The sequence below is a fragment of the Solanum verrucosum genome, unplaced genomic scaffold (assembly GCF_900185275.1).
Source record: "Solanum verrucosum unplaced genomic scaffold, falcon-dt-bn FXZP01000147.1, whole genome shotgun sequence".
Classification (NCBI taxonomy): Eukaryota; Viridiplantae; Streptophyta; class Magnoliopsida; order Solanales; family Solanaceae; genus Solanum; species Solanum verrucosum.
Window position 1 is genome coordinate 819,535 of NW_026020343.1, and position 26,966 is coordinate 846,500.

General features: G+C 34.4%; 2 protein-coding genes across 2 annotated transcripts in view; both read right to left on the reverse strand.

Annotated features, from left to right (window-relative positions):
- The window catches only part of LOC125837352 (uncharacterized), a 293,499-nt gene that overhangs the window by 125,638 nt on the left and 140,895 nt on the right, over nt 1-26,966 (reverse strand). The window lies entirely within an intron of this gene.
- Nucleotides 11,793-16,544, reverse strand: LOC125837373 (phosphoglycerate mutase-like protein AT74). The gene is made up of 2 exons (XM_049516507.1): nt 15,785-16,544; nt 11,793-12,461 (listed from the first exon to the last, which is right to left on the reverse strand). Exons 1-2 carry the CDS (start codon nt 16,332-16,334, stop codon nt 12,046-12,048), a joined length of 966 nt encoding a protein of 321 aa, XP_049372464.1. The 5' UTR covers nt 16,335-16,544; the 3' UTR covers nt 11,793-12,045.

Below are 26,966 nucleotides of genomic sequence, written 5' to 3' on the forward strand. Positions count from 1 at the left end.
CCAATTTTATCTCAAAAGGCGGACAAGAATTAGTTCACTTAATGCCTTCGGCGCATTACCGTGTTGGTTCTAGTCTCACCCCAATTTTCACTTGTCTATCTTTCAACCTCTTCTCCACCTACACTTACAATGCAGGTTATTCAAAAGCAATAAAAACAAAAGTAAGGACTTGAGTTGCTTCCCAAGAAGCGCCTTATTTAACGTCGTGACACGACATTGTCCTCAAACTCAACATTCATTCTTGGGGTTCGGGATGGTATCACTAGGCAAAGTCCCCTTTTAGATGAGTAGAAATTTGATCCATTTGGGTCTCAAGCTGCTTGATGGAAACTGAGGGAGAATTCACCGTCTGTGATAGAGTGGAGAAGTCATTTTTCAATCCCTTCAACACCTTATCGGACCTTTCAACCTTGTTGTAGATCTTTGCAAGCATGTATTTAGTACGACCTTCTTCTGACCCACTTGGTTATTTTGGGTGTGGGATCATGGGGAGGCATGTACCTATCTTTTTCCATCTCCCTATCTCTCCATGGTCTAGCCCACCAATCTTTCTAGTCACCATCTTTATCCTTGTTCCAATCTTGGTTCCCACCTTGTCGTTGATAATTGGTGTGGGAACCCCCACTTGATTTCTCAAGAATTGAATTTCTTCATTATATAATGCCTCAAATTTGGCGTCATCCAGGGACTGCCCACTATTGGTTCCAACTGCATTAACTGAATTGGTTCCACCTCCCATGACATGTTTGGATAACAAATCAATTTGGGTCATTATTTTGGCCATGTTTTCATCTCTTTCACGGTCCCTCTTGATTTTTTCCTTAGATAGACTCACTTGAAGAGTAGGCATGCAGTCCTCTCTAGTGTGCCATGCTCGGTTAACCTTAGTCATATCATCAAGAAACAAAACAGCACCTCATATGGATGTCTCATCAAACCACCATGGAATAAGTGATCAGCCACACTCTTATTTACTAAGTCAAGGCTGAAATAGAAGTATTGCAACAATAAATTTTCTGGGACACCATGCGTTGAACATTGTAAGAGTAGCCTTTTGAACCTCAGTCATGCCTCATGTAATGGCTCCCCTCCTATGATCTTAAAATTCTGAATTTGGTAACAAAGTTCAACCATCTTTGAGGGTGGAAAGAACCTCTCAAAGAATGCATAAGTGAGCTTTTCATATGAAGTAATTGAATCATTTGGCAACCCTGCCAACCACTTTGTAGCCTCTCCTGTTAAAGAGAACAAGAATAACCTCAACGTCATGAATTCTTGAGAGATATTTTTTAACACAAAAGGTCCACATACCTCCTTGAAATTCCTAAGGTGTTCATGGGGATCTTCGTGAGCCAAATCCCAAATATTTCTTTCATATGGAGCAATTGTATCATAGTTCGTGTGATATAAAACACAACTCTCTCAGTTGTATGAGGGATTCAGATTGCTCTGTGGTCTGAACAACATTAATGTGCATGTCATTCAAATCATCCACATTGTCATTCTGAGCATAGTGACTATCATTTTCACTTCCATGGTCACTCATCTTGTCAACCTACAAATTCGCCAACAACAAAACCAAACAACAACTCTATTACATTTAAACCAACTATAAATCTAACTTCTCAATTAGAATTCTCAACTACAACTCCCCAGCAGCGACACCATTTTTGATAACGCTCAAATCACCCTCCAAAACTAATTAAAAGAGTTAGCGATCATTGTCAGTAAAAAACCCAATAAAGAGTCGGGGTCGAATCCCACATGGAATGGTGTATCGTAAAGGATTCCTCATCAAGAAATATGGATTTTAAATCAGCTCATTTGTAATATTAAGAACAATTGAGTGGATGAAACAACCAACTTAGAGCCCGTTTGGAATGGCTTAATAAAAGTAGCTTTTAAGTCAAAAATATAAAGTCAAACTGAAATGACTTTTAAGTCAAAAAATATAAGTATGGAGAGACCTACTTTTGTTTTTAACTTATTTTAAGTCATTTTTTACCTTGCCAAATATTTCCTAACTTATTTTAAGTTATTTTTTTTATATTTGTCAAACACTTTCAGAAGTCAAAAACTGACTTAAAAGTAAGTTTGACCAATTTTTAAGTCAATCCAAACACCCTCTTAATAGAAATCTTTGGTTATCAATTATTGAAATTAAGCTAGATATTAAACGAAATTAAGAGTTAATAAGTAATCTAGGGGTGCAAGGATTGGAAGTCAATCTCACATAAGGGTAATTGTATTGCTCTATAGTGATGAACATTCATGAATAGGATAAGTCATCTTCGTTAACGCTAATCATCTTTCGATCTCAAAGCATCTATGCATAAAATCTCCTTTCGGTCTCATATATATGCCAGTCCAAAACAACTTGATACGTTACTCTATCCTCTCTTTCAAGAATAGGGCAAATAGATCTGACCCATAACCTCTCTTTCAAGCAAGCCATAGACATCAAACTTAAATATCTAGTATTGAACTAATTACTCACTCCAATTAATATATTTCGAGCATTAACTGGAGATCGGAAGTAGAAATTAAGTTTGCAACCTTAGCCCATTAGTTAACCCTATGTTAATTAGACCAAATTTATGTATGAAAAACATAAAATTAGAGCATAGCACAATACTCACTATATTAAATCAACACTCAACCCCATTAGAGCACGCCTAGATCTTGGGTTTTAGCCAACCATCACAAAAGGTAAAGAGATTATACCTTTCATCAAATCAATCATGGGTGACATGAAATCAAGTAAATGGCTGACTTGAAATCAAGTAATAAAGAGCAAAATCACTTTGGATTCAACTTTAAATTGTCAAATTCAAGTACAAAGTTGTAAAACCCCAAAAGCTAGAGGAATGTTCTTCAAAGGTAAAGTTTTCTCTCTGTTGAGACTCAATCGATCTCTCGATCTATTTTTGAACTCTCCTCTAAACTCTATTATTTGGGATAATTATACTTTCCTAAAATTTTGCCCAAAAATCCAATTATTGATTAATTCAGTGACATTAGTCGGGCTTGTCGAATTGGCTCGGTGGACTGCCCTTTGCTCCTCAGCTCGTCTTGTAATGCTCTAGGTTTCAGGTGTTTGAACCTCAGTTCGCAAGCTCAATTGAGTCAACCTTTCACATTTGGCGAATCACTGAATACCACCTTAGTTCGCCGTTCGATCTTTAAATCTTTTCCTTGCATATTGTAAATTTGGGCCATGATTGTCAAGTCTGCCGTTTTCACTAGGCGCATTGCCTTTTCTATTGGAGTTCGCAGACCTTCCTTGGTAGCAGCAAGTGCCTTGCACTGTCAAATTGGGAGAGGTTATGCTTAGTAGGTGATTCACCCTTCATGCTAGGCGATCAACAATGTTTACTTTTCACTTTTTTTTGCATTTTTGGCTATTCTTTTAAACATCAGTCTTTGCCTTGATCAATTGTCTTCATAACTGCAAATCATCAATATTCTATTAGAAAATGATAAAATAGACATTGAGGACACTAAATATTGAGCTAAATGGACCTTAAATTAGTGCAAACCTACCACTCATTAGAACCCTAGATTAATTTTTTTACTGATTTAAAAGTAGATGTAGGGTGTGAGGATGAATACGTCCAACACTATGATTGCCTTACATACCTGGAAGAACAAAGTTATTTGGCGAAATCGACGAAGCTCGAAGAACGCTCGAAACCCTAGATTTTATATAGTTATAGTTGCATATTGTATGAATTAAAAAAAAAATCAAATATATTAGTTAGCACATTATTTTTTTAAGTCTGATTTTATTAGAATAATATTAAAATAAATGAAGTTGTATACTAAAACATTAAGTTTATATGATATATAAATAGTAATGATGTATTATTCTAACAAATTTTTTTAAAAAATTAACAAGTGAATAATAAATTTTATAAATTATTTTTATTTTAAAATATAATGACATTTTAAATTATCTGCGCAAACACGTGCGTACAAATAGTGGTATAAAAATTAAAAGTTGAAGTAGTTAAAAACCCTTCATTTAATGTTTTTACGTTACATTTTGACCCAAAAAAAATGCAAGAGTCATTTTTCAGTTTTTTCCTATTTAAAATAGTTATATTCAAAATTTTAATTATATTTATAGAGTATTATTTTAAGAATGCAAGTAAGTTTACCTCTCCTAGTACTTATCATTTTTTAATTTAAAATAATTTTCTAACTCCAATGACAATAAAGTTTTTTTTCTGTATTTTGAAATTAAATGAAAATATTTCTTTTTTCAAAAATGTATACTATTTGTTCATTCATTCATTGTTCGATAACTTTCAATATATTTCTGTTTATATAAGTTTCAACCATATGATATCATTTACATAATATGATTTTCATTATCCTAAATTTGAATAAATCTTATTCTTTTATATTTCTAAAGTGCAAAGTTTACTTATATTATGTTTTTGTATATTATTACTATTATATTATTTGTTATTTTTAATTGTTATGTTACCACATGACATTTTAATAATTTGCTATTTGACTAAGTGTTCTTTTACTAACTTTTTTACTATATAATATTAGATGAATCTATTTTTTTTAATCTTGAAAGTTAACTTTTTCACTTTCTTTCTAAAAAGTTAAATCTCCTAATAACCAACTCGTCTGTCACATATATTTTTTTAATAAAGTAGAAAAAGAAATAATAAATTCTAATATTCTTTGGGTAATTTATTTTATTATAATTTAAAATCTATTTTCAATTCAAATTGAAATAAGTTTTATTCTTTATAATTTTAATTGTTGAAGCGACATATAATTCCTTATTATTAATAGTTAAATTGATTATAAATCATTTTTAACAATTAAATCATATCCTTATATTTTTGTCGCTATTACCTTCAAAGCATTGATCATGGTCATTCATGTAAAACTCAACATTATAAAGTCTGGAAGTCATAAAAAAAATCGAAGTTAATATTCGACCAACAAGTCTGAAATTTTTATTGTTATATACTCATTAAAAATCTTGATAAATACGAATAAATGTAATTCAACAACGACGAGAGGGAGTTACTCGAATGGTAAGCACACTTCCAAGCCGAAGGTTGCGAGTTCGAGACACCAAGGGAGCAAAAGGGGTGGGAGTTCCTAGGGAGGATAAAAAAAAATGTAATTCAACAAAAAAAAAATTCAAACAATTATTTTATAAAGAAACTTATATTGGATTAGGATTCTACTATTATGTTTTTTTTGGTTGTAAAATGGATGTCCACAATAATATATTTTATGTCGTAAGATAAATACACACATAATATATTATGTGTTGTAAGATAAACATACACACAATATATTATGTGTTATAAGATAAATATACACACAATATGTTAAGTGTTGTAAGATATAAATATACGCATAATATGTTAAGTATTGTATACTAGCTAACCATATGACATACTTGGTGCACAATGTACATACATGACAAATAGATATTCATGTGTGCCGAAGTATATAAGGCTCTTCTTGTAACAAAGTGAGAAGAAAGAACAAGTGAAATTAAAATACTACACGTACTATTTTCTCATTCATCTTTCTTGTCATTTTAGCATTAAAACTTATTTTATAACACGTTATCAGTACGAAGCTCTAGATTCTATCTCAGGTATAATGAGTACATGCCTTATATATTTTAGTTCTTATTTATCTATTTAATTTCCAGTTAGTTAACTTGATCATCTTTAGTTTACATAGTGTAAATTTTATAATTGACATATATAAGACTAAATATTATAGTTATGACATTATTCTTTATGTTTTAAGTTTTAACGTAAAACAATTACGGGCTATAGCATTTATTAAATAAAAAAATTTAAAAAAAATTGGAATATAAAAATTAACAGACAAATTAATAATAGTAATGATAATTAATAATAGACATAAAATAAGGAGAACCACAACAAAAAGAATATTTATTTTCCTTGTTTAGCTCAAAACAGTTACTCACATTTTCTCTCAGTTGTTAATTGTCTATCAAAATAGATTTCGTTTTTATCAATAGTCGTCTCTTTCTCTATCATGACTAAAATTAGTAATCGTCACTGACTTCTCTCACGATATTCTTTGTTTCATATTCATTTTCGTTTTATACTGTGATGGAAGATTTTTTTTATTAATATTAAATAAAGCATGGTGGTAGATGAAATTGTTTAACAATATACCAATTTCATACCATTGTTCTACATAAATCTATACCAATTTTATACTAAAAGTAAACACTGGTTCATACCATACAATAAGAATACTAATTTCAAAATAATTGTGTTTTGTTATATAAATAGTATACGAAGTGCATATAAGTTTTTTTGCCAATATTTATATCAATTTCATACCAAAAGTAAAAATTTGTTCATACCAAAAAAATATCAATTTCAAAACAATTGTAACTAGTAATTGTGTTTTGTTATATAAATAGTATACTAAATGCATTCAAGTTTTTTGTCAATATCTATACCATTTTCATACACATTGGTTCATACCAAAAAAAGATCTTTGTAATTTTTATTTTTTTTACTTACAAAATCTGAATCGGAGTCTGAATACTCAAACAACGGGGGTTCCACCATTTTTTTTCTTTCCTTTTTGCCCCTTACGATTTGGAGGAGGGAATATTTTCTTTAATTCTTGTTTCTTCTCCTTCGCCCCAAAAGCTAGCGCTCAACATCCCAGAGGAAAGACCCAAAAGTTACTACCTCCAAAAAGCCGCCTCAACCACCAAAACTGATCTTAATAAGTTCATCTTAAGAGTGAATGGCGAGTTAATATATCAAATGGTCACTCAACTTTGAATAGTTCACTTAAAAAGTCACTCAACTTTGAGTTGTTCACTTAGAAAGTCGCTCAACTTTGTTTTATAACTCAAAAGTCACTCAACTATTGATGTTTCACTTAGAAAGTCACCAACTATTTATATTTCACTTAGAAATTTACTCAATCAATTTAATTATTTTTTTCATTAAATTTTGTAAAAATACTTTATCTTACATTTGTAGAAGCATTGTACTCTTATTTTGGATTAGACATTCAACTACTGACTGATGTCAGGTCTTGGGATGGTTCCTATATTATTTTCTTTTGATTATTCTTTCTTTGCTTGATATAAATTTTTTGCTTCTTGTTGGCTTCCGCTTGGTAGCTCGTTGCTTATGGCTTCGGGCTAATGGTTAGACTTACCTACTAGTGGGATGTACTAGGTGTCATCGTGACCTGAGAAATCGGATCGTGACAAATTACGTCTTGTAATTTGATCTTGTATCTATGAAAATCAGACAAAAAATAAGTTTGACGTCTTTATTCTACGGGCCCAAATTATGGCCCGTAGTTAAATTAATGACCCGTAGTTGGATCTATGAAAATCATGCCAAGAATTTAGTTTTTAAAATTCGATTGTACGAGCCCCATTTATGGTCCATACTTCAATTTAATATCCATAAATGTGACTCGTTAAAATTAGGCTCTGAAAACTCTACTGTCATAACATTTTACTCCAAACTCAGATTGATGCAAACTTGGCGGAGTTGGAAAAAACGACTTATATATCTTTAATTTGATAGTGCATAAGCCACCTAATTTGTTATATTCTAAAAGATTTGATTGTTTGAAGTTAACTCTTGCATGAATTAATGTGAAAAACTTAGCCGGTAGGAACGGTTGAACTCGACTTAGTGCTAGAGGTCCCTTATGAACCTAAACCACAAGTATGATTTTTCTTGTGTTTTTTTATTTATAGTGTTAATAATATCATGCTTCTTATATTTATAATAATGTCTTTTGAGCTTGATCAGCCTATGATGCCTACTAAGTACCCCATGTTTTGATATTCATATTACACTTCTGCACTTTTTTGATGCAATGCTTATAGTATGAGTCATCCTTGTTGATCTTCACTCGTTCGAGGTGCTTCTGTTGTCCAGACTGTGGTGAGCTCTTGCCATCCGGAGGCTTGCTTCTTTTCCTTCAATATATTTTGTCTATATTTTGTATTTTGTATTTTGTAGACAATCATGTTTTGTATAACTCTAATCTTGTACTTTAGATGCTTTTGTATTAGTGACACCATGTCTGGAATTGGTTCCTAAGTTTATATTTCATCTTTCTCGGTCTCTTTTAGACCCATTCTATATATTTTAAAGGGAAAATGGTAAAAAAAATTCCCTTAAACTATGCGAAAGGAACAAAAATGTCTTCCGTTTGTAGTTTGGTCCAAAAATGACCTCGTCGTCAATATTTTGGTCCAAATATGCCCTTGTTGTTATTCAATGGGTCAAAAATGCTCATTTTCCAAATAAATATATTATTTATTTCTTTTAACACATTCTTTTTCTAATAAAATATTTTTAAATTAGCAAATGTTTATCTTACTTCAATTTAGAATAAAACTGAAAATATTTCTTATTTTAATATAATTATTTTTTATCGTTATATAAATATAAATTAATGATGGATATACTATGATCTTATATATATGACATATATCATTTATCGAAAGGGTACATGAAGTTAATCTATTTTAACTGATAAAATGAAATTAAGAAGAAAAAACTATTTCCTATATTTTTATTTGTTAAAATTAAAGTGATTTTAAAAGAAAAAAAAATAAGAAATATTCTTTAATAATATTTTAACTAGGAAGAAGATATGTTTATAAAGAAAAAAAAAATATTTATTCAGAAATGAACATTTTTTATCCATTTAGTAACTATAGGGGCATTTATGAACAAAAGTATTGACTGCAAGGGTATTTTTGAAACCAAAATATTGACGACAAGGGCATTTTTGAGTCAAACTATAAACGAAGGACATTTTTGTTCATTTCACATAGTTTAAGGGCATTTTGACCATTTTCCCTATTTTAGGCTTAAGTCATATGTGACTCTTAAAGTTGTTCGCATATTTCACTTAGACACCTCAATTTAGCTATGTACCTATTGAACACTTTATATGTTCAAAAGTGATTCCTATTAGACACAAAATGCTGACATGGCAAAAAAAGTGTAGTTCACTCTCCTAAAACGCGTGAAAACAATTAGAAATAATATCTTTTTCTTTTTCTTTCCAACTTATATAGCTAAATTATTAAATAATAATAATTAATATAAAAAAAGAAAAAAAAGGAAGGAACGTCTTTCTCATCTTCGTCTGCAACTATTCCATGTCTCTTTACACACCCCACCCCCTCCACCTCTCCCTCACCCTCTTTAATTTGTCTACTGCTTTTTCGTTTTTTTTAATTTTATTTTATGTAGATCAGATTAAAGTCTCAAATATTTTGGTGAAGCTCTATTGTTTCCGATGAAAATAATATTCCGGCGAAACTCCATTGTTTAAGATGAAAATGGTTTTCCAGCGAAGCAATTGATTATTTTTTTCGAAAAACGTCTATTATTTTCTTATTATTGTGATAAATGTTCACTAATGGAAAGAAGATGAAGAGAATTGATGGAATGTTTTGATTCTATTAGAACGAAAGATAAATGAGGGGTTAACTTAGATGGACAGCAATGGTGTATTATCGATGTCGGTTTTAGGGGTAGGATTCGATAGAGAAAAAGAAACGGGTGGATGTTATGGTTTATCGGCGTTTGAGGCGCAATGGCCCAATGGAAAGAGAAACAAGGTGCGACGAAGAAGACCGTAGGCAATGATTTACTGATGGTTGAGGGGTTGAGGCACACAGGCGACCCAGTGGAAAGGGGAAAAGAAGAAGAAGAAGGGGGTGGGGGTGGGTTAATTCAAATATAAAATTATATTTTCTTAAAAATTGTTTTGTATTATTTAAATAGATTTAAAAAAAAAAAAATCCAATTGCCACGTGTCGTTATCTCATTAGTCCATTTGCTATGTATATGCGATTGAGATGCACACATTATTGTTTTTTTTTATTGATTATCATTTTGTGTTAAATAAGTATAAATTAGTTAAGATTTAAGTGTTTAATAGGTACAAGGCTAGATTAAGGTGTCTAAATGAAATGTGCAGACAACTTTAAGGGACTACATATGACTTATCTCCCTATTTTATGTATGATTTTGTATATATTATGCGGGCCCATTTGCAACTTATTGTTGCTTGCGCTTAGTTATCTATAGTATTTCTTATTGTATGTTTACTGTAGGGGTGCGCATCGGTCGGTTCAGTTCGGTTTTAGGTGTTATTGGTTCGATTTATCGATTTTCGATTTGTAAATACTTCAAACCGATAACCAAACAATAACATATTTCTTATCGGTTTTTGGTTAATCGGCTTATGGTACTTAACGGTTCGATTTTCGGTTTAACCAATAAGAAAATACTCATATATATTATATACACAATAAGAAAATTTTCAAATAAACCATATGATTTTTCCAGCATTTGGCATGAAAGTAATAATCATAAAAGTAACAATCATTTTTCTTGCAAGTTTAGACACTAGACACATTCAAAGGAAAAAGTGTGAAAGTAACAATCGTTTAACCATTAACAATAAGACTAGTAAATTTAGTATAGTCTTATTGGGTTATCGGTTTAACCATTAACAAAAATTATAAAACCGGAAACCGAACCAATAACCCAATAAAAAAGTTTGCAAAACCGTTTAAAAACCGTTAGCCCAATAACCCAATATCAATAAACCAATAGTGTTTTTTTCGATTCAGTTTATTGGTTAAATCGGTTTTTGCACACCCCTAATGTGTAGTGTTGTTCCTTTCTTTGTCTTGAGTTTTAGCTTGACTACTAGACAATTATAGTAGGTATCATCATGATCCAAATTTAGAAGATAAAACCTAGGTTTATGGCATTTGCGTAATTCCATCATATATAATTTCACTGTTAAGCATGTTTTATAATATCTACCAAATTATGAATCACAATATTGATAAAATTGTCATAGTATTTCGAGTTGTATAATCACCTACCTTGATTTGCCTCACATCTACATCGTTGAGTAGGGATTTAGTAAACCGCTTTGAATGCATTTATATATTCTTGTACTTGATCCGAGCAGGTCAAACTAGCCACACTTCTGACGTAGCTGCTAATCTATCCGCAAATGAACCCCTACTTCCCTTAACCTACATTCTATTACCAGTTTTTTTGTGTCAAGTTCTACCACAAATTATCCGTTTATCCTATTAGTGACTACGCAACAAATTAACAGTCAGGTATAAGATTAAGAGAACAATACATATATGATAGAATCTGCAATAACAATTGATAACTAGAATATGATTTTCATACTATAGTTGTAACTCTAGAAATAGAACTTTTATTTTCTCACAATCTTATTACACAAGTTAGAATTCAATGTACGAACAAGAAATAAACTAACTACATAGATAGAGAAGTAAATCCTAGAGAACTTAGCCTCTGTTTGTGCTTTGTGCCTCCTTTGCATCCTTCTTTTGAAAATCTTTCAAAACTGTCTTCCAAAACGTTTTAAGGACCATCTATAAGGATAGCAAAAGTCCCAAACAAAAAAAAAACAGAGTCTATAACAAGTTGGGTTAATTAAGTTCAATAAAGTTCATTCGTTCCTTATATAATCAATGACATTAGAAATGAAAAAAATTAAAAAATCATTTTGTTAATTTTTAATTAAATAACAGTGTAAATATCTTAGAACTTTCAATTAAACTACTTAAATCTTTATCAATAAGATGTTTGATTGTATTGTAACAAATGACTAACATTTTATTATATTGAAAAAACATTTCTCAAGTTGTACAATAAGACATACGATACTGACTTTTCGTATACAAATCTATAAACATATTAATGAATAATTATATAATAATAACAAAGTTTTAAGAGTTTTCGACTCTAGGACGCCTAAACATATGTTTTAGTGGTCTTACTCGTGAGCCACCATATTTTTGGTATTGAATGCAACAAAATCAAATGCTTTGAACCCCCAAAAGTGGAGTACTACATAAAAGTCTGAATGGATCTATAACTACCACCGTCAATAGCCAAATTCATTACTCATCAAACTACACAATGCAAGTAATGCACCAAAAACATCACTAAACTAGTCAGAAAAGTCTGATTTCACTTCATCATAATCATCCTCATCTGAATTAGCTAAATGGTCAAAGAAAGCATCAAGGTACCAAGAGCATTTGTCCTTCCATGAACTCCTGCTAGCATGCGCTCGCCATTTTTGGTCTGAAATCATTTCAGGGGATAGTCCCCATTCCAGCATCTCTTCTTCAGTATGGTGGACTGCTAAGCTATATTCACCACCAAGCCCTAATTGTATAACTCGAAATCCACAATTTCCTAAATTGCTTAGATACTCAAATTGCTCAACTGTCCACTTGAACCATTTCATCAGAAAGACACGACTAGCTAGACCATGAGATATAATCACAAGATTCAAATCGTCATTAGGGTCATGATGGAGCCTGTTCATATCAATGTCCCTCCAAAGAGATTCAAGAAAACCTACATCAAAAAAGTTTTCAACAAACACAATTGAGAAAAATACAACCAAAAGTCCATACACTAAAATTGCACTCAATTTGGAATATGCTCTTATATCTAACACCAATAAGCAAATTCTTAATCTCTTTATCTTGAAATGGAAGTGCGTTGGAGCAAGTCCTTAAAGTGTATTGAACAAGATGTTGCACTTTGTTTCTGGTAATAACTGAGAGGTCACGTATTTATCACCAGAGTAGAAGGAATCTTTCTAGGTACATACAACTTATGGTAGCGTGTATGATATAAATGTGTAACATGACATAATGATGTTATGTTATTCCATACACCATGAACACTCATATATTCTTCAGCACCATTAAACACATGATACCAATTTAGTACCATTTTGTAAGTTATTGACATTACCACTATTCTTGAGACTTCTAGTTTCTCACGTATAACACAATATGCTTCACAAAAGGCAGAGTTTTATTCTGCAAAAGCAAGTCTAAAACAACTTTATACCATAATGGAATCAGAAAAAAATATTATTTAGCATGAAGACTAATTTTCTTACAAGTGAAGACTAATGTTTACAAAGGCATATAAAAGACGTAAGCCATGCTGCTATCGAATTCTTAGTTTAGAATGAGCATGAATTCTGAGTATGCATCCTGGTCATAGGCAGGAAGGGCCAGATTATAGATTGAGTTTTACATCTCAGGAAGGCAGGACACATTTCATGAACAACAGCACTCCTGGTTAACAATATCTAGTATCTTGGATGACATTAGCCATCTAATGGAGGCAATTTTTAAGGAATGGGTGTGCTTTCAATCACAAGAAAAAGTTTGAGATAAAATATATACACAACTGTAAGACAAGGACAAGGTTATTTTGGCCGTAAATAGATATGCTAGCAACCATTAACTCCAATGATAATTGTGAATGCCGTACATGATGATGTTTTAGGTCTAAACTTAATGGAATTATTAGGGGGGAAGGGCAAGGGGCCACCTGGTGCACAAAGCATCCCGCGTTTACGCAGGGGAAGGGGAAGGGCTGTACAGATTAATTTGTCTCCATAAGCCATCTCCTCCTTTCATGCTACATAGGTGGTGTTAGCTATAAGTGATGTATTACTTTAGCATCAGAAAACTTGTGATCATGAAAATGGATAGAATTGTGATCATGTTCCCATTATCATGAATATTCAAACATGGCATCTACACTTCAGTTTTTTCCATTATCTAATGTTCTAGAATGTATAATAGAACATTACCCAACAGGTCCATTAGTTGAGTAAGATAGTCGATACTGAATCTTCCTATTTGAACTTGTCAAGATATTGTCAGGAAGTTGACCAAAACTGAGAAACATGTTAAGCAATTAGGAGGTGGTTAGCTGAAAAACGGCTGGCAACATTTTCTACTAACGTAGACATGTCAAAAATAAGTGATCCAAGAATTTGACATTATCATTACTCATGCATGTTAGAAACAGACCACCCACCTGCTTATTTACTTGAAGTAATTTACATGCTTAATGACTTAAACTAATAGTTCGGCAAGAAATCTCAATTCTATCTTAACCCTAGCATGCCAAACACATGCTAACGCAGTCCAATTTGCTTAATTACATCAATTTGTTTATTTTATTTGTTTGAAATGGCAACAACTTGTATTAGATCATAGCTATGAAAGCCACAATTATAGAGAGTATGAGAAAAATCTACTTCTCTATAGCGACTCTTAAACTTGCAATAGAGACTTAATGTCTTCTATATACTCTTGTTTTATACCAAAAATGAAAAAGCAAAATACAACTTAGCTTTATCTTCTGGATTGGGTTGCTTTTTCCTTCAAAACATCTTAGATTCCTTAATGCATGAGCTGTTGGGGTTACTTTTCATGTCCAACAAACCTAGCATTTCCTCCCACTCACTACTTCTGGATTTGCTGGCTAGGTACAGATTGGATTCAAAACAAAAAGAATTGCACCCAAACATATCGATCTACTTACTGTCTTAGACTATCACAAAGAAAGTTCCACATGATATGCAGTAATTCTTAAATAGAGTCGCTCCAAATTTAAATTTCTCTATCTGAGTTGAATCTCAATGAAGCATAGTGGCGATAAATCTTAAGCCAAACTTGATCTAATGTGTATTAGAAACCAAAATACAATTTTTTCGTAACTATGAACATGACATCATACAACTACAATAAACAATTGGGGTTATATTTTGTTTTGTGCCCTGACATTGGCATTAGTTAAAGATGATTCCATTAATACCTGGTCTCGTATTGTTAGTTACTTCATTGTTTTTATCTATTTTAAGGGTCTTGTTTGAATATGTAGCAAGTTATCCATGCAAGCACAACTAAATATTTGTAACTCTCTAGAGTAAATCCTTTTGTTTGACAACCTCTCTAAACTAAATCTAATTTGGTAAATAACTTGCCATGAAAAAAATACAGAGATTAGGTAAAAGTACTTTTTACAATGAGTGTATATAAGTTAGATCGACTTCATCTTCTGAACAGAGTGGTGGTTAGACCAACCATGTTGTATGGGGCGGAAGTGTTGGCCAGTTAAGAAATCTCATGTTCACAAGATGAAAGTCACAGAGATGAGAATATTGGGGTAGATGTGTGGACATAATATGAGAGACAAGATTAGGAAAAAAGATATCATGGACAGGTAGGAGGGCCTCCATGCTGGACCACATGAGGGAAGCGAAATTGAGATTATTTGGACATGTAAAGAGAATAAGTGTAGATGCCTAGTGAGGAGGTGTGAGCGGTTGGCATTGGCGGACGTCAGGAGTGGTAGAGGTAGGCCGAGAAAGTATTGAGGGAAAGTGATTAGACATGACATGATACAACTTGATTTTACCGAGGACATGACCATAGATAGGAGAGTTTTGAGGTCACGAATTAGGATGGAATGTTAGTTGGTAGTTGAGGGTTCTATCGTTTCTCTGCTAAATAGGCTTGGTGACCTTTCTTCTTATCAGTAGTATTAGAACTTTCATGTAGTTTTGTGTTTTTCGATTTTGACTTTTACTAGTGTTTTTTGTAGTCTGATTTTATCACATTATCTTGCTTTTGTTAGTGTTCTATCCCCTGTTTGTTGAGTAACACTCCCCATTTCGCATTGATTTGTTTGTTGTTGTTATTGCTACCATATCTGTATCCCTTTTATTCAGACTGCTTGGCAGGCATTATTTTAGTCGGGGTCTATCGGGGCATCCCTATCTCGTAATATAAGGTAAATCGTAAGTTGATAGTGATATATTGGTGGAGAGAAGAATGAAGTAGGTAGAGAGAAAATGATCTTACTGGAAACTCTGTCATAAACATCAGCTGCTGATTCTCCCTCAGGAAATCGATAAAAGAAGCGGCCAAATCTCTCGCGAGTCTGTTTGATGACTTTCATGCGGTCGGCCACTTGAAAATTACCAAAATCTTGTTCTCTAATTCGGCATTCTTCCCTGACGCCAAGAACTCTCCGTCTGGAAAAAGCCCTGCCTATCTCCCGTAGGGTGGAACGTGCTCTCACGTATGGAGAAACGTAGAAGTAGACCTTCCAGTTATCCTCAGAGCCATTATCAGAAACGATGTCAAAAATGCGAGAGCCAGCATCCTTGGCTTGATCAATTCCCTTGGGAGTTAGAGGGATCCTATAATCGGGGGTGACGGTGTACATAGCGTCGTCTTTATTACCTTCGCTCTCGCCGTGACGAACCAAAATTATGCGCTTTGGTAGGCACTTGGGTACGGGTACGGGCTTGTGCTGATTTTGACTATGAAATTGGCAACAGTGGCAGTGATGTTGCTGCTGATCAGGAATTTGGGCGTGGCCGTTGTCATCAACGGTACTATTTATCATTATTCTATCGTTTACCTTCCCAAATCAGGTGAGATCATGGGAATTCTGCAGCAAATAGGGTTTTGTCAATGTCGGATCGCTAAACTTCCATTTCTTTCCTTACTGAGAATACAGCTCTTTTTACATTTCAACTTTCATACCTCTGATGCCATCTCATTTTCATTTTCTGCGCTATTATCCTCGTTTTCTTTTCTTTTCTTCCCCACTAAAACACTAAAATATTCCATCTTCCATCCTCCTATTTAACTTACATATATCCAAATTTTTTTAAGGACAAGGATGAAATACATATACTTCTATATTATTAAAAACAAATAAAGTTTATATACCTTCATTATATTTTTAGTTTAAATATATTTTTTGGTTATATTTTCAGTCTAAATATGTCCCTTTTATTATATTTTGAAATAAATCTTTTTGTAATTTTGATGGATGACCACGTGACAAGCTTAAAATCAAATTATTCATCCCCAATTTTAAATATCAAATTCTTTTAGTATAGGAATAGTTGTTTTGCTTTGTTTACTAAATTGGTACATTTTCTTTTCCAAATTCCTTCTATCCATTTCAGACCATTTATGATCCGACCCGTTTAGCTAACACTCCATCTGAATTCTTTGCTCTCAAGCACTTCTTAATCTCTTTTTTGACCAAGATCTAGAATTCTTTGCTAACACAATTCCTGCTTCGCTTCTCTTTGCTTAACATAGACTAGCTTGTTATCTTCTATACTATTTATTAATTTTATGTTCTAAAATCTGTTTTATACAGCTGTGTCTCTATGTAACACCCTGAATATTTCTAATCCAAGAGCCGAACCATTCTTCATATGTGTCTAAGGTCGTATTGGGTGATTCTTATTGTACATAGGTTTAAGGTCAATTCTTTAGTGTAGAATAGATTTGGAGATGAATTAAGGTCATAGAAATCCTCTAGCACAAAGTTGAGTTGAAAGCTTCATTACCGATTGAGTTTCAATATAAGATATTACTTGGATCAACATCAAACGATCATATCTATTAGAATATGAAGTGTTAGGTAGCCCATAACCTATCATATTAAAGTTTTATGAGCCTTCATTCATATGGCAACAAGTTTGCATTAATTGAGGTTTGGAGTAAAAAGTTTTGCCCGTTTTAGTGAAGCCATGTCAGGCTTTTCACATTCGGCATTACAGACGATGGAGTGTTCTACAGACCGTGGAGCCTTCTGTGAAGGCTTGTTACGATTATTTTTAGAAACTTTTTGCACGTGTTCCGGGGTTATTTTGGTACTTTTCCACGCTTTTCAACCTTATTTTAAGTTGTTTTTGAGTGTCTTAAAGAAGTATATCATTCAACTAACTAGTTTTCCTCTCATAATTATCAATCTAGACATTCAAGTCTCCAAATATTCTCTCAAAACTCACCTAGGGTTCCTCTTCTCCATCAAGAACCCTAAAACTTCCATATAAAAAAATTCAAGATACAATGAGAAGCCTTTCATCCAAGGTTTCCCCATGTTCTTCCACTCTAAGAACTCCATAAAAGAGTTTCTTTTCTCAAGATCAAGCACCAAGATTCCAAGATCAAAGGTTTCCTCCAAGAAAGCTAATGTTCTTCCTCGGGCTAGAGAAAGATCAAGTCTCCATCAACGGTTGGCTCGGATACCACGCTTGATATGAGAACATTCATAAATGGTTGGTCCGGATTTCATGTTGGTACACTAACTACGGATGCCTCGGGTACCATGTTGATACACTAGTAGTTTGACTTTGGGTTCCATGAGAGGAACATGTGTGAGTTTATGGTTTCATGAGAGGACCTTCATTGCATGTGTGAACTAAGTTGAGGTTTTGTTGTGTCAATTGGTATACTAAGTTGGTGAAATAATATGATATTAATTGCATAAAGGGTGGCCTACAAAACATGATTAAAAGTGTTTAGCTAATTCCATTATGGGTGGGCAAGTCCTTAGGGGTTAATAGTGAATTAATAGTTTAGAGATTGTTTGAGGATGAATAAAGGTTTAAGTGTGGGGGTGGTGATCTTAGGCATATTTATATGCCTAATTACTAATAGTCGCCCACATATATCTTGTGTTTTGATAATAATCTTTATGTTGTTTGCTATGTTTGAATGAACTTGCAATGATTGCACACTAAGACATGTAATTAGCTTATGCAAGAGTTTTTGAAGGATAATTGAGCCCATGGGAACTAGTACAATGAAGAGAAGCGTCGACGTAACTCCAAGGAGCACGCAACGGATGAAATAGTGAAAATTTGCGGTGAGGCGCATCCTTAGCGCACCGCCCTTACCAGCAAACTTCTAAAGCACTCACCTTGATAGCCCGGGGCTAAACTTCAAAAACACCACCCTGTGTACTGGTGTGTGCCACGCCAAGGTCATCCCAATGAAAAATCCTTAATTTTAAGGATTCCCAGTCCTATTAGAGAAAAAAATTAGTTTTCCAAATTTTATACTTAGGACCTTAGGCTTCTCTTGTAGGGTTTTTTTTTCGTGTGCAAGAGCAAGTGATAAATAATTCATCTAAGGTTTCAATTTTCTAATTTTTCTTCAGTCTTGAATTACATGAAAACAATCTTGTTTATGTTTTTGATGATTATGAGTGTCTATAAGCCTTTATTTTGGTTTTGTAACCATGGGTGATTGTTGAACATTGATTTCTATGGATTAATCTGGGTAGCACATAAATTACTTTTGTATTCTTATTTTAATATATTTCATGACTGACCACTATTGAGATAAATATATTGTCTATTCTCAAGCTCGAGAGATGAATAGTTAGATAGACCAAAAAATACAAAGAGCACAATCTTTCTTCCATACCACTTGTTTATATTTGTATTTAGAATTGACACCCGAACGAACACCATGCTTGGTTAAGAAGCATGATGAAATATAAATTCTCGCCAATTGAGTCTGTCTATCCCCGCTCAACAATGTAGTTAGACAGTCAACTGGATTAGGCGGTTGGAGGTCGAGAGATCATGATCATAATGCCAACCTTGTAAAACAATAATGATAACCATAATTAATTCATGAGAGAGATGGGATACAGGAAACCTTAAGTATGTTGCAACAATAGAATTGCCCCTTTATCGTTTAAAACACCAAAATTGTAGTGTCGTTATTTCTTACTTTCAAAGTTGAATTATTTGCAAAAATAGTATAGAAAATACAAGATTCTTGAAAACACTTTCTCTAATTTGTGGAATTAGTTGATTTGAATATAAATTGATCATAAGTACTTTGGTTTCGACAATCCGATTCTGAAAGTGTCATTTATTACTTTTTCAACTGCATACACTTGTGTGTGCATTTAGGAGAAACAAGTGTTTGGTGCAGTTGCTGGGGACAAGTCATTCATTGAGGTTATGTTGTGTCGATTTGTATACTGACTTTTTGAAATGATATTATATTAATTTCATAAAGGGTGAACTACAAAAGAATGATTAAAAGTGTTTTGCTGATTCTAGTGCGGGTGGAAAACTCCTTAGGGGTTAATGGTGAATTAATAGTTTAGAGATTATTCGAGACGAACAAAGGTTTAAGTATGGGTAGTGATCTTAGGCTTATTTATATGTCTATTTATAATAGTTCCCCACATATATCTTGTGTTTTGAGAAATATCTTTATGCTATGTTTTTATGTTTGAATTAACTTACAATGATTGCACACTAAGACATGTGATTAGATTATACAGGAGTTTTTGAAGGGAAATTGAGCCCATGAGAGCTAGTACAAAGAAGAGAAGTGTGAACGCAACTCCAAGGAGCACACAACGGATGAAACAGTGATAATGCGGGTTGAGGCACATCCTTGGAGCGCAGCCCCAACCAACAAACTTCAGAAGCACTCATCCTAGCACACTGTTGGCGCGCCGCACTAGGGCTTCAACTTCAAAAGCACCATCCTGGCGCACTGGTAGCGCTCCACGCCAGGGTCATCCCCACGAAATATCCTTAATTCTGAATCATATGAGAGAAAGGAATTAGTTTCTCAAATTTTATAAATAGGACCTTAGGTTTCTTTTGTAGGGTTACTTCTTCTTTTGAATTGCTTTCGTTCTTGAAATTGGGATGAGATTGAGGAGTTCTTGAGAGTTGGTCGATTGTTAGAATTGTTTTGAGTTATATTCTAGTGTATATGTTCTCGGTATCTGAATCTAAAGAGGAATTGAGAAAATGAATCGAATTTAGGCGAATTGGGGTTAGAAAACAAAGAAGGAAAAAGTCGGGCGAATCTGGAGACCCAGTCCGCGTCGCGGAACTAGCCCCCTATTTCACAGAAATCTCTCCCGCATTGCGGAGCGGTCACAGACTGTTCTGCCTCAAAATTTATTTCGCGACCAAATAATTAAATGCATCCGCATCGCGAATTTGCTTCCAGACAATTATTTCTTGATCGTTTCTCATGTTTAACTATCTAAAAACACTCCTAAACATCGTGAGATCTATCCTATCACAAATCACAATCCTTGAATCCATAAATTCAAATTCAAGGAAAGTTAAGAGCCAAGTCAAGAGAAGTTCATAGAGTTTTCCAAAAGTCTTTTACAAATGATTTAACTTTGTTTTAAGACCTGAGTTTTGAGTTGAGTAAAGAGTAAAGATTGAAGTTCATTTTCTTTAAAAGAGTATATCGGGACTATGTATTCCCAAAGAGTAAAATGTTTTCACATTTAAACAAGAAAGGAAACTGAGATTTCCAAAAGAGCCTTTGAGCTATATTTCAGCAAACAATAAGTGCTTTCACAATTAAGTAAGAGAGGAAACATTGATTTCCAAGAGAGCTTTCAGTCTAGTTTTTGAATAATTATCTCAAACCACAGAGTTATGTTTTTAAACATAAGAGCTAGTATCATATTTTGGGAGTAGTATTGAACACCGATATGGGGGAGAGTTCAGACAACTCCCAGCCCCCATAAACCATGTAGCCACCATGGGTAGAAAAATGGTCATACTTTTTAGATGATTTCTTAGTGCTTTTCAGCATAGACTAGTGGATCCACTTAGTAGTTAGGTTCTATGCCCTTGGCAAGGTATAGTACGGCCCTAACAGCGTGAGGCAAAACGTTGTATCATCACAATAGCTCTTAAGTGATGGTTATCGGTTAGAGAAACTCCCACATAAGTATTTTGTATTATTATATACATAGAGTTACTTGTATTTTTATATACATCCAGAGTTTAAGTTGTATCTTTGCATACATATAGAGTTACTACTGTATTTCTAAATACACAGAGTTGTTATCCATGTTTTAAAACGCTTTTCTTTATATTGCACTTGTTTATACTGCTTTATATTAAAATGAGTTCAGTTAAGTTCAGTTCAGTTGAGACCAGGTTTGTTCTTTCAGTTCCTTTCAAGCTTATGTCTTGTTTTAGATTTCCCCTCACATGCTCGTACATTCAATGTACTGATGCCAATTGGCCTGCATCTTTTTATGATGCAGATTCAGGTAACCAGGATCAGCATCTAGCGCATCGTTGATCTAGTTGAGCTTCAGAGTTGTTGGTGAGCCTCCTTGCTTTCGGAGGATCCTTTTTTCATTACTTAATCATTTTTGTGCATTAGAATGTCGTGGGTCTTGTCCCGACGTCCATATCAGTTGTTAGAGGCTTCATAGACAGTAGTTGATGTTAGTTCTTGAGTCTTTCCATTCATGTTTTGATGATTGAGACTTGAGTAGCATTTTGGCTAGTGAATGTTCTTTATACATTCTAAGTTATTTATTGAGCAGTTCAACTTACTTTTAAAATATTTTGTCATGAGTAAGTCTTCCGCTAAGAGTTAAGCCAGGCCAAGGGTTTGCTTGGGGACAACAATGGTTCACGAGTGCCAGCCACGCCCAAGGTGTATGCTCGGGGAGTGACAAACTTAGTATCAGAGCACAGAGTTCAAGAGTCCTAGGAAGTCTATGAAGTCGTGTCTGTAGAGTCCTAGTTATTGGTGTATAGCGCGCCACATCTATAATTAGGAAGCTGCAACATTTAGGAATTCCTTCACTTCTTTCATACTCACTTCATGCGATAGAGTTAATCTCTATAAGAGTTCCTTTCTAATTCGTGTTTGATGTTTGTGTAATCAAGACACAATTTCCAATTCAAGTATCTACTATCGTACAATAGTAATATAACCTAATCAAATAGGTTGGGGTCGAGTCCCAAGGGAGCGGTTTCTGAGAATTAAGAGTTAAGTGCAAATATGCTAGAGTTAACCATAGCTAAAAACATTATCGAGTAAAAACATGATAAATCAAGGGGTTGACACGAATGTCAATTATCAAGGGGGTTTGTAGTCGATTAACAACTAAAACAGTGAAAATACAAAGATGCGAATATAAGGAGAGGGGAATCTTGGGATGTGATAGGAATATGGGATAAACTACACAATCGGGTAAATGCTATTGATAGTCAATTGCTGAACATTTGTAACTAAGCTAGACTTTAGTGTGGGTAAATTCTCTCTCGAGCAACTTACCCCGAATCAACTCGGTTTCTCTCGAACACCGAGTTGCCGCTTTTAAGCAAAGCCTCCGCCTTAGCCCATTCACTCTCTTGAGATGAATGTGTGGGAAAAGACCTAGGATTCACTCTCTCGAGCTGAACCCACGACGACCCAATAACCACCGGCTATTGATTTAGTAGTCTTAGTTTTAAAACCTCTCTCTCGAGCAAGCCAAAAACACTAAGATAAAATCGTATTTGCAACTACAATCCCATTAAGTTCAAACACAACTACTAAATGAAATCACATTTAAATAGAAAATAGACTAACATTAAGCAATACCCAACAGGAAATTTAACCCATATTCACAAAATCACACCCCAAGAATTGAGATTTTAGCTAGACATAGAAAAAAGGAAGAAAATGATACCAAATCGAAGTAACATCAACTGGGTATGATTTATATTCACTTTAAATGAGTCTAGGATGAAGAATCTTCAACACTCACTTCCAATTTCTTGGAATGGAAGTCTTCAAATTTTCAGAAGCTAAGCAAAAATGTTCTCTTCTTGAAAACTTAGAAAATAAAATGTTATATCTAAAATTGCATACTAAGATAAAAATTCAAACTAGTATTTATAGTTGTAAAAAACTGTGTTGCGAAGGATTACTCGGCGCAGTTAGTCGGGATCGCCGATGCACTCGGTGATCCGCCCTTTGGTCTGCTTCATCGCCTTTTAGCTTTTGCCTTCAACATCTTTGCATTTTGGATCATTGGGCGATATAGTACTGCTTCGTGGAACTGTTCGGCGACACGCCGATTGCTCCCTTTCATGGCCAACTTGATCTTTTCCTTCAGGGCTCAACACACTGGAACTTTGGGCGAGGTTAAGGCCATTCGGCGATTCGCCTAATGCATTAGGCGATCCTCATGCCTTCTTTTCTTCGTCTTTTCAACCGTTTTGTTCTTTTTTGCCAAGTAGTGTCCATGTTTTGCCTCAAACTCGAAATACCGAAAACATAAGGATTTACATCAGTTATTGAGACAAAATATGCATTTGAGGACACTAATTCTATTAAAATGATTCCCTAAATGAGTCCAAATTGTGGACTCATCAACACCCCAACTTAAACTTTTGCTTGTCCTCAAGTAAAACTCAAGTTCGGCAGTTCAAAAAGGATGTCTCAAATAGTGCTACACAAGACTTGATCATGAATGCACACACAAGACTTAATTTACTCATGCGAAGATCAAATGTGTACTCAAAGTTTCAAGTTGTGACACACCATTATCAAAGAATCTCAAGCTCACCATACTTGCTTCAAATGCAAGTTCAAGCTCAACTAAAGTGTTCAAATTCCCTCACACAAAGAATGATTCCATATTCACACACAATGGTTCAACAATTTAAAGTTTTGGAATCAAATGCAACGCTCACACTCACAAAGATGAACATATTGCATGACTTCACCCATAGGTTTGCTCGTATTTTCCAATTGACAATTGCTTCAGCTCACTCAAGATAAAAAAGGTCTTTTCAAGGCATGTAATGGGGCTGAGTACAAAAGTATGGTCATTTAGGCTTAGTGACTTCCATCCTCATGAAATGTGGTGCTCACAACATTCCCTCTCCTCTTCTTTCATCATTTTCTCTAGTGCTCATAACTCATCCCATTATTCACTTTCCATGGATTGTTCGAAAACCCCATTTCTTTTGTACTTTATTCCATGACTTTTTCATTCTTTTTCTTTTTCTTTCTTTTCTTTCCCTTCTTTTTTTTATATGGAGGGGTTCCATTTTTCTCAAAACCATGGGTTAAAGGAGACTTTTCTTGCACTTCTTGACTTGCCTTCTCTTTTCACCACACTCTCAATTTAGGCTTTTGGCCTAAGTTGGCTATTCAATCAACCACAAATCAAGAGGATTATGGGTAGTGGATTTAAGAAAGGTCATGTTTTCATCAAGTTTCTTCCAAAGAAAGGTAAGGCTCAAGGGGTGTTCAAAAGAGATTCACATTCGCTCACAAGGTAGGCCACAAAAGAGGTATATGTCAAATTGGTTCACACTCTTCAAAATTGCTTCAAATCATTTCAAGATATAGCCTTACTTAGTCGACCGGACCAACATGGCAAATTCTAGGTGTTATCATGCATGGTTCATAGTAAGCTCATCACACAAGGCATTGACACCAAAGTCAAACAAGACTCCACACTTTCGCTAGTGTGCATTGTTCATCACAAGAGACTCGATTCAATAATTGGCTAGTCACAACGAGATGCAAAGAGTTCACATATTGTCTATGCAACTTCAATTGGCCTCTTCGTAGCCGCACATTCATGTTTGTTCGATTATGAGCACTATTTGAGTCATCGATATTAAACAAAACCGAGACTCAAATTTGCTAAAGAACGGCATTCAAGTACTTATAAGAGTGGGCAAAATTTTTTGGAAGGGTCAAAATCTTTTACAATTTAAAACAAAAGGAGCCACAAGCTCAAACATCCACAAAAAACAGTTATACACAAATTTAGCACAAAGCCCAAATATATAAACAAAACATCAATCACAAAAGAAAGCACAAGAAAGGTGGGCCTCACCCCACCACACATGAAAGCATTTGTCCTCAAATGCAAACAAAACTATCCAAAATTTAAAATAAAGTAAGATAGAGAGGGAGGTAAAGAGGGGATCCTGTCTACTCAGTTGCTCCATCTGTGTCCGGTGCATTAGTCTGGTCTCGGGCTTCAGTACCCGGGGTCGCCTCAGAAGAAACAACAGTACCAGACCCACTAGGACCTGCCAAGGGTGTATCTGCCAAAAAGCCATGCACAACTGCATAGAATCCTTAGACCCATGAAGGAATATAGGGGCCTCGAGGAGTAGTCTCTCTGTGAGAAATTGGCCTATTGCCCTTGTCTTTATTTCCAGGTGGAGGTTTTTGTCTTCCCTTCTTGGGAGGATTTGGACCCCCTTCATTTATTGTGATATCCCGTGATCTTTTCCGGGGTGGCATGACAATATTGGTCACCATATCTCGGGATACTCAGACTTCTCCCTACTAGACTCAACAACATGCAAGCACAACCCCACAAGATTTAACTAATTTTAAGGCACAAAAATACGGGATTTTGACAATATAAACACTACAGGCAAGATTTGCACAGGCATAAGCAAAAACAATTAAGATCAGAGAAGCCCAACACATATCACTAAGATAAGATCATTGCAAATTAGTACAAATTTGATAAATATAAACTTGGGGTTTGGAAAACTAACCTTAGATGCCGATTAAAATACTTTTGAAATGCTAGGCGACAATGTAATCCAACTCCGAGCACCAATCAACAATTCAAATATAGTAAAAACGCAAGAAATATAGAAAATACTAAACGGGTGTGAGTTTGTGAAGGTCTAAAGTGAGGGAAAGTGTAGAGTTTGAAAGTTTAAACCTTTGGCCTTGTAAGAAACTGTCCAGTTCTCGCCCATTTGGCGACATTAGTCGTGGTCGCCGATCCATTCAGCGAGTCACCGAGGGGATACGTACCTCCCCGAGTTTTACTGGACCTCCAGTTAAACTGGGGGTCTAAACGGAGGACTAGATCGCAGGTCGGCGATTCGCCAATAATTTTGTGGGCATGCCGAGTTTTACAGAATCCACTTTGAAGTTGTCTTTAGTCTAACGATGGTCTAAGTCGGGGTCACCGACTTATTTGGCGATGCACCGACTGGACCTTTGGCTAGCCAATTTGCACTTTGTACTCACTTTCCATACTTCGACCTACACAAACAACACACCATTATTTCTTAAAGCAAAAATAAAGTGGTAAAACGTTGGGTTGCCTCCCAAGAAGCGCCTTATTTAACTTCGTGGCATGACACAACTCCTCACTCAAGTTCCATTAGTGAGGTTTGCCTCATTTTCATGAGGCCACCCCTCTTTTGCCTCTAGGTAGAGAGAAGATAGCACTTGGTCCATTTGGTATCCATAGTTACCATTCATACTCATCTTTCCTATTTCAATACACAAACGAGCAAAACAAAACTAAAAATTAAGTAAATGTAACTATAATTAACAAGAACAAAATTCAACGTAACTAAAAATTCTCAAGTAACACCACTCCTCGGCAGCGGCGCCATTTTGATGTTTGCATAATCAAGACACAACTTCTAATTTA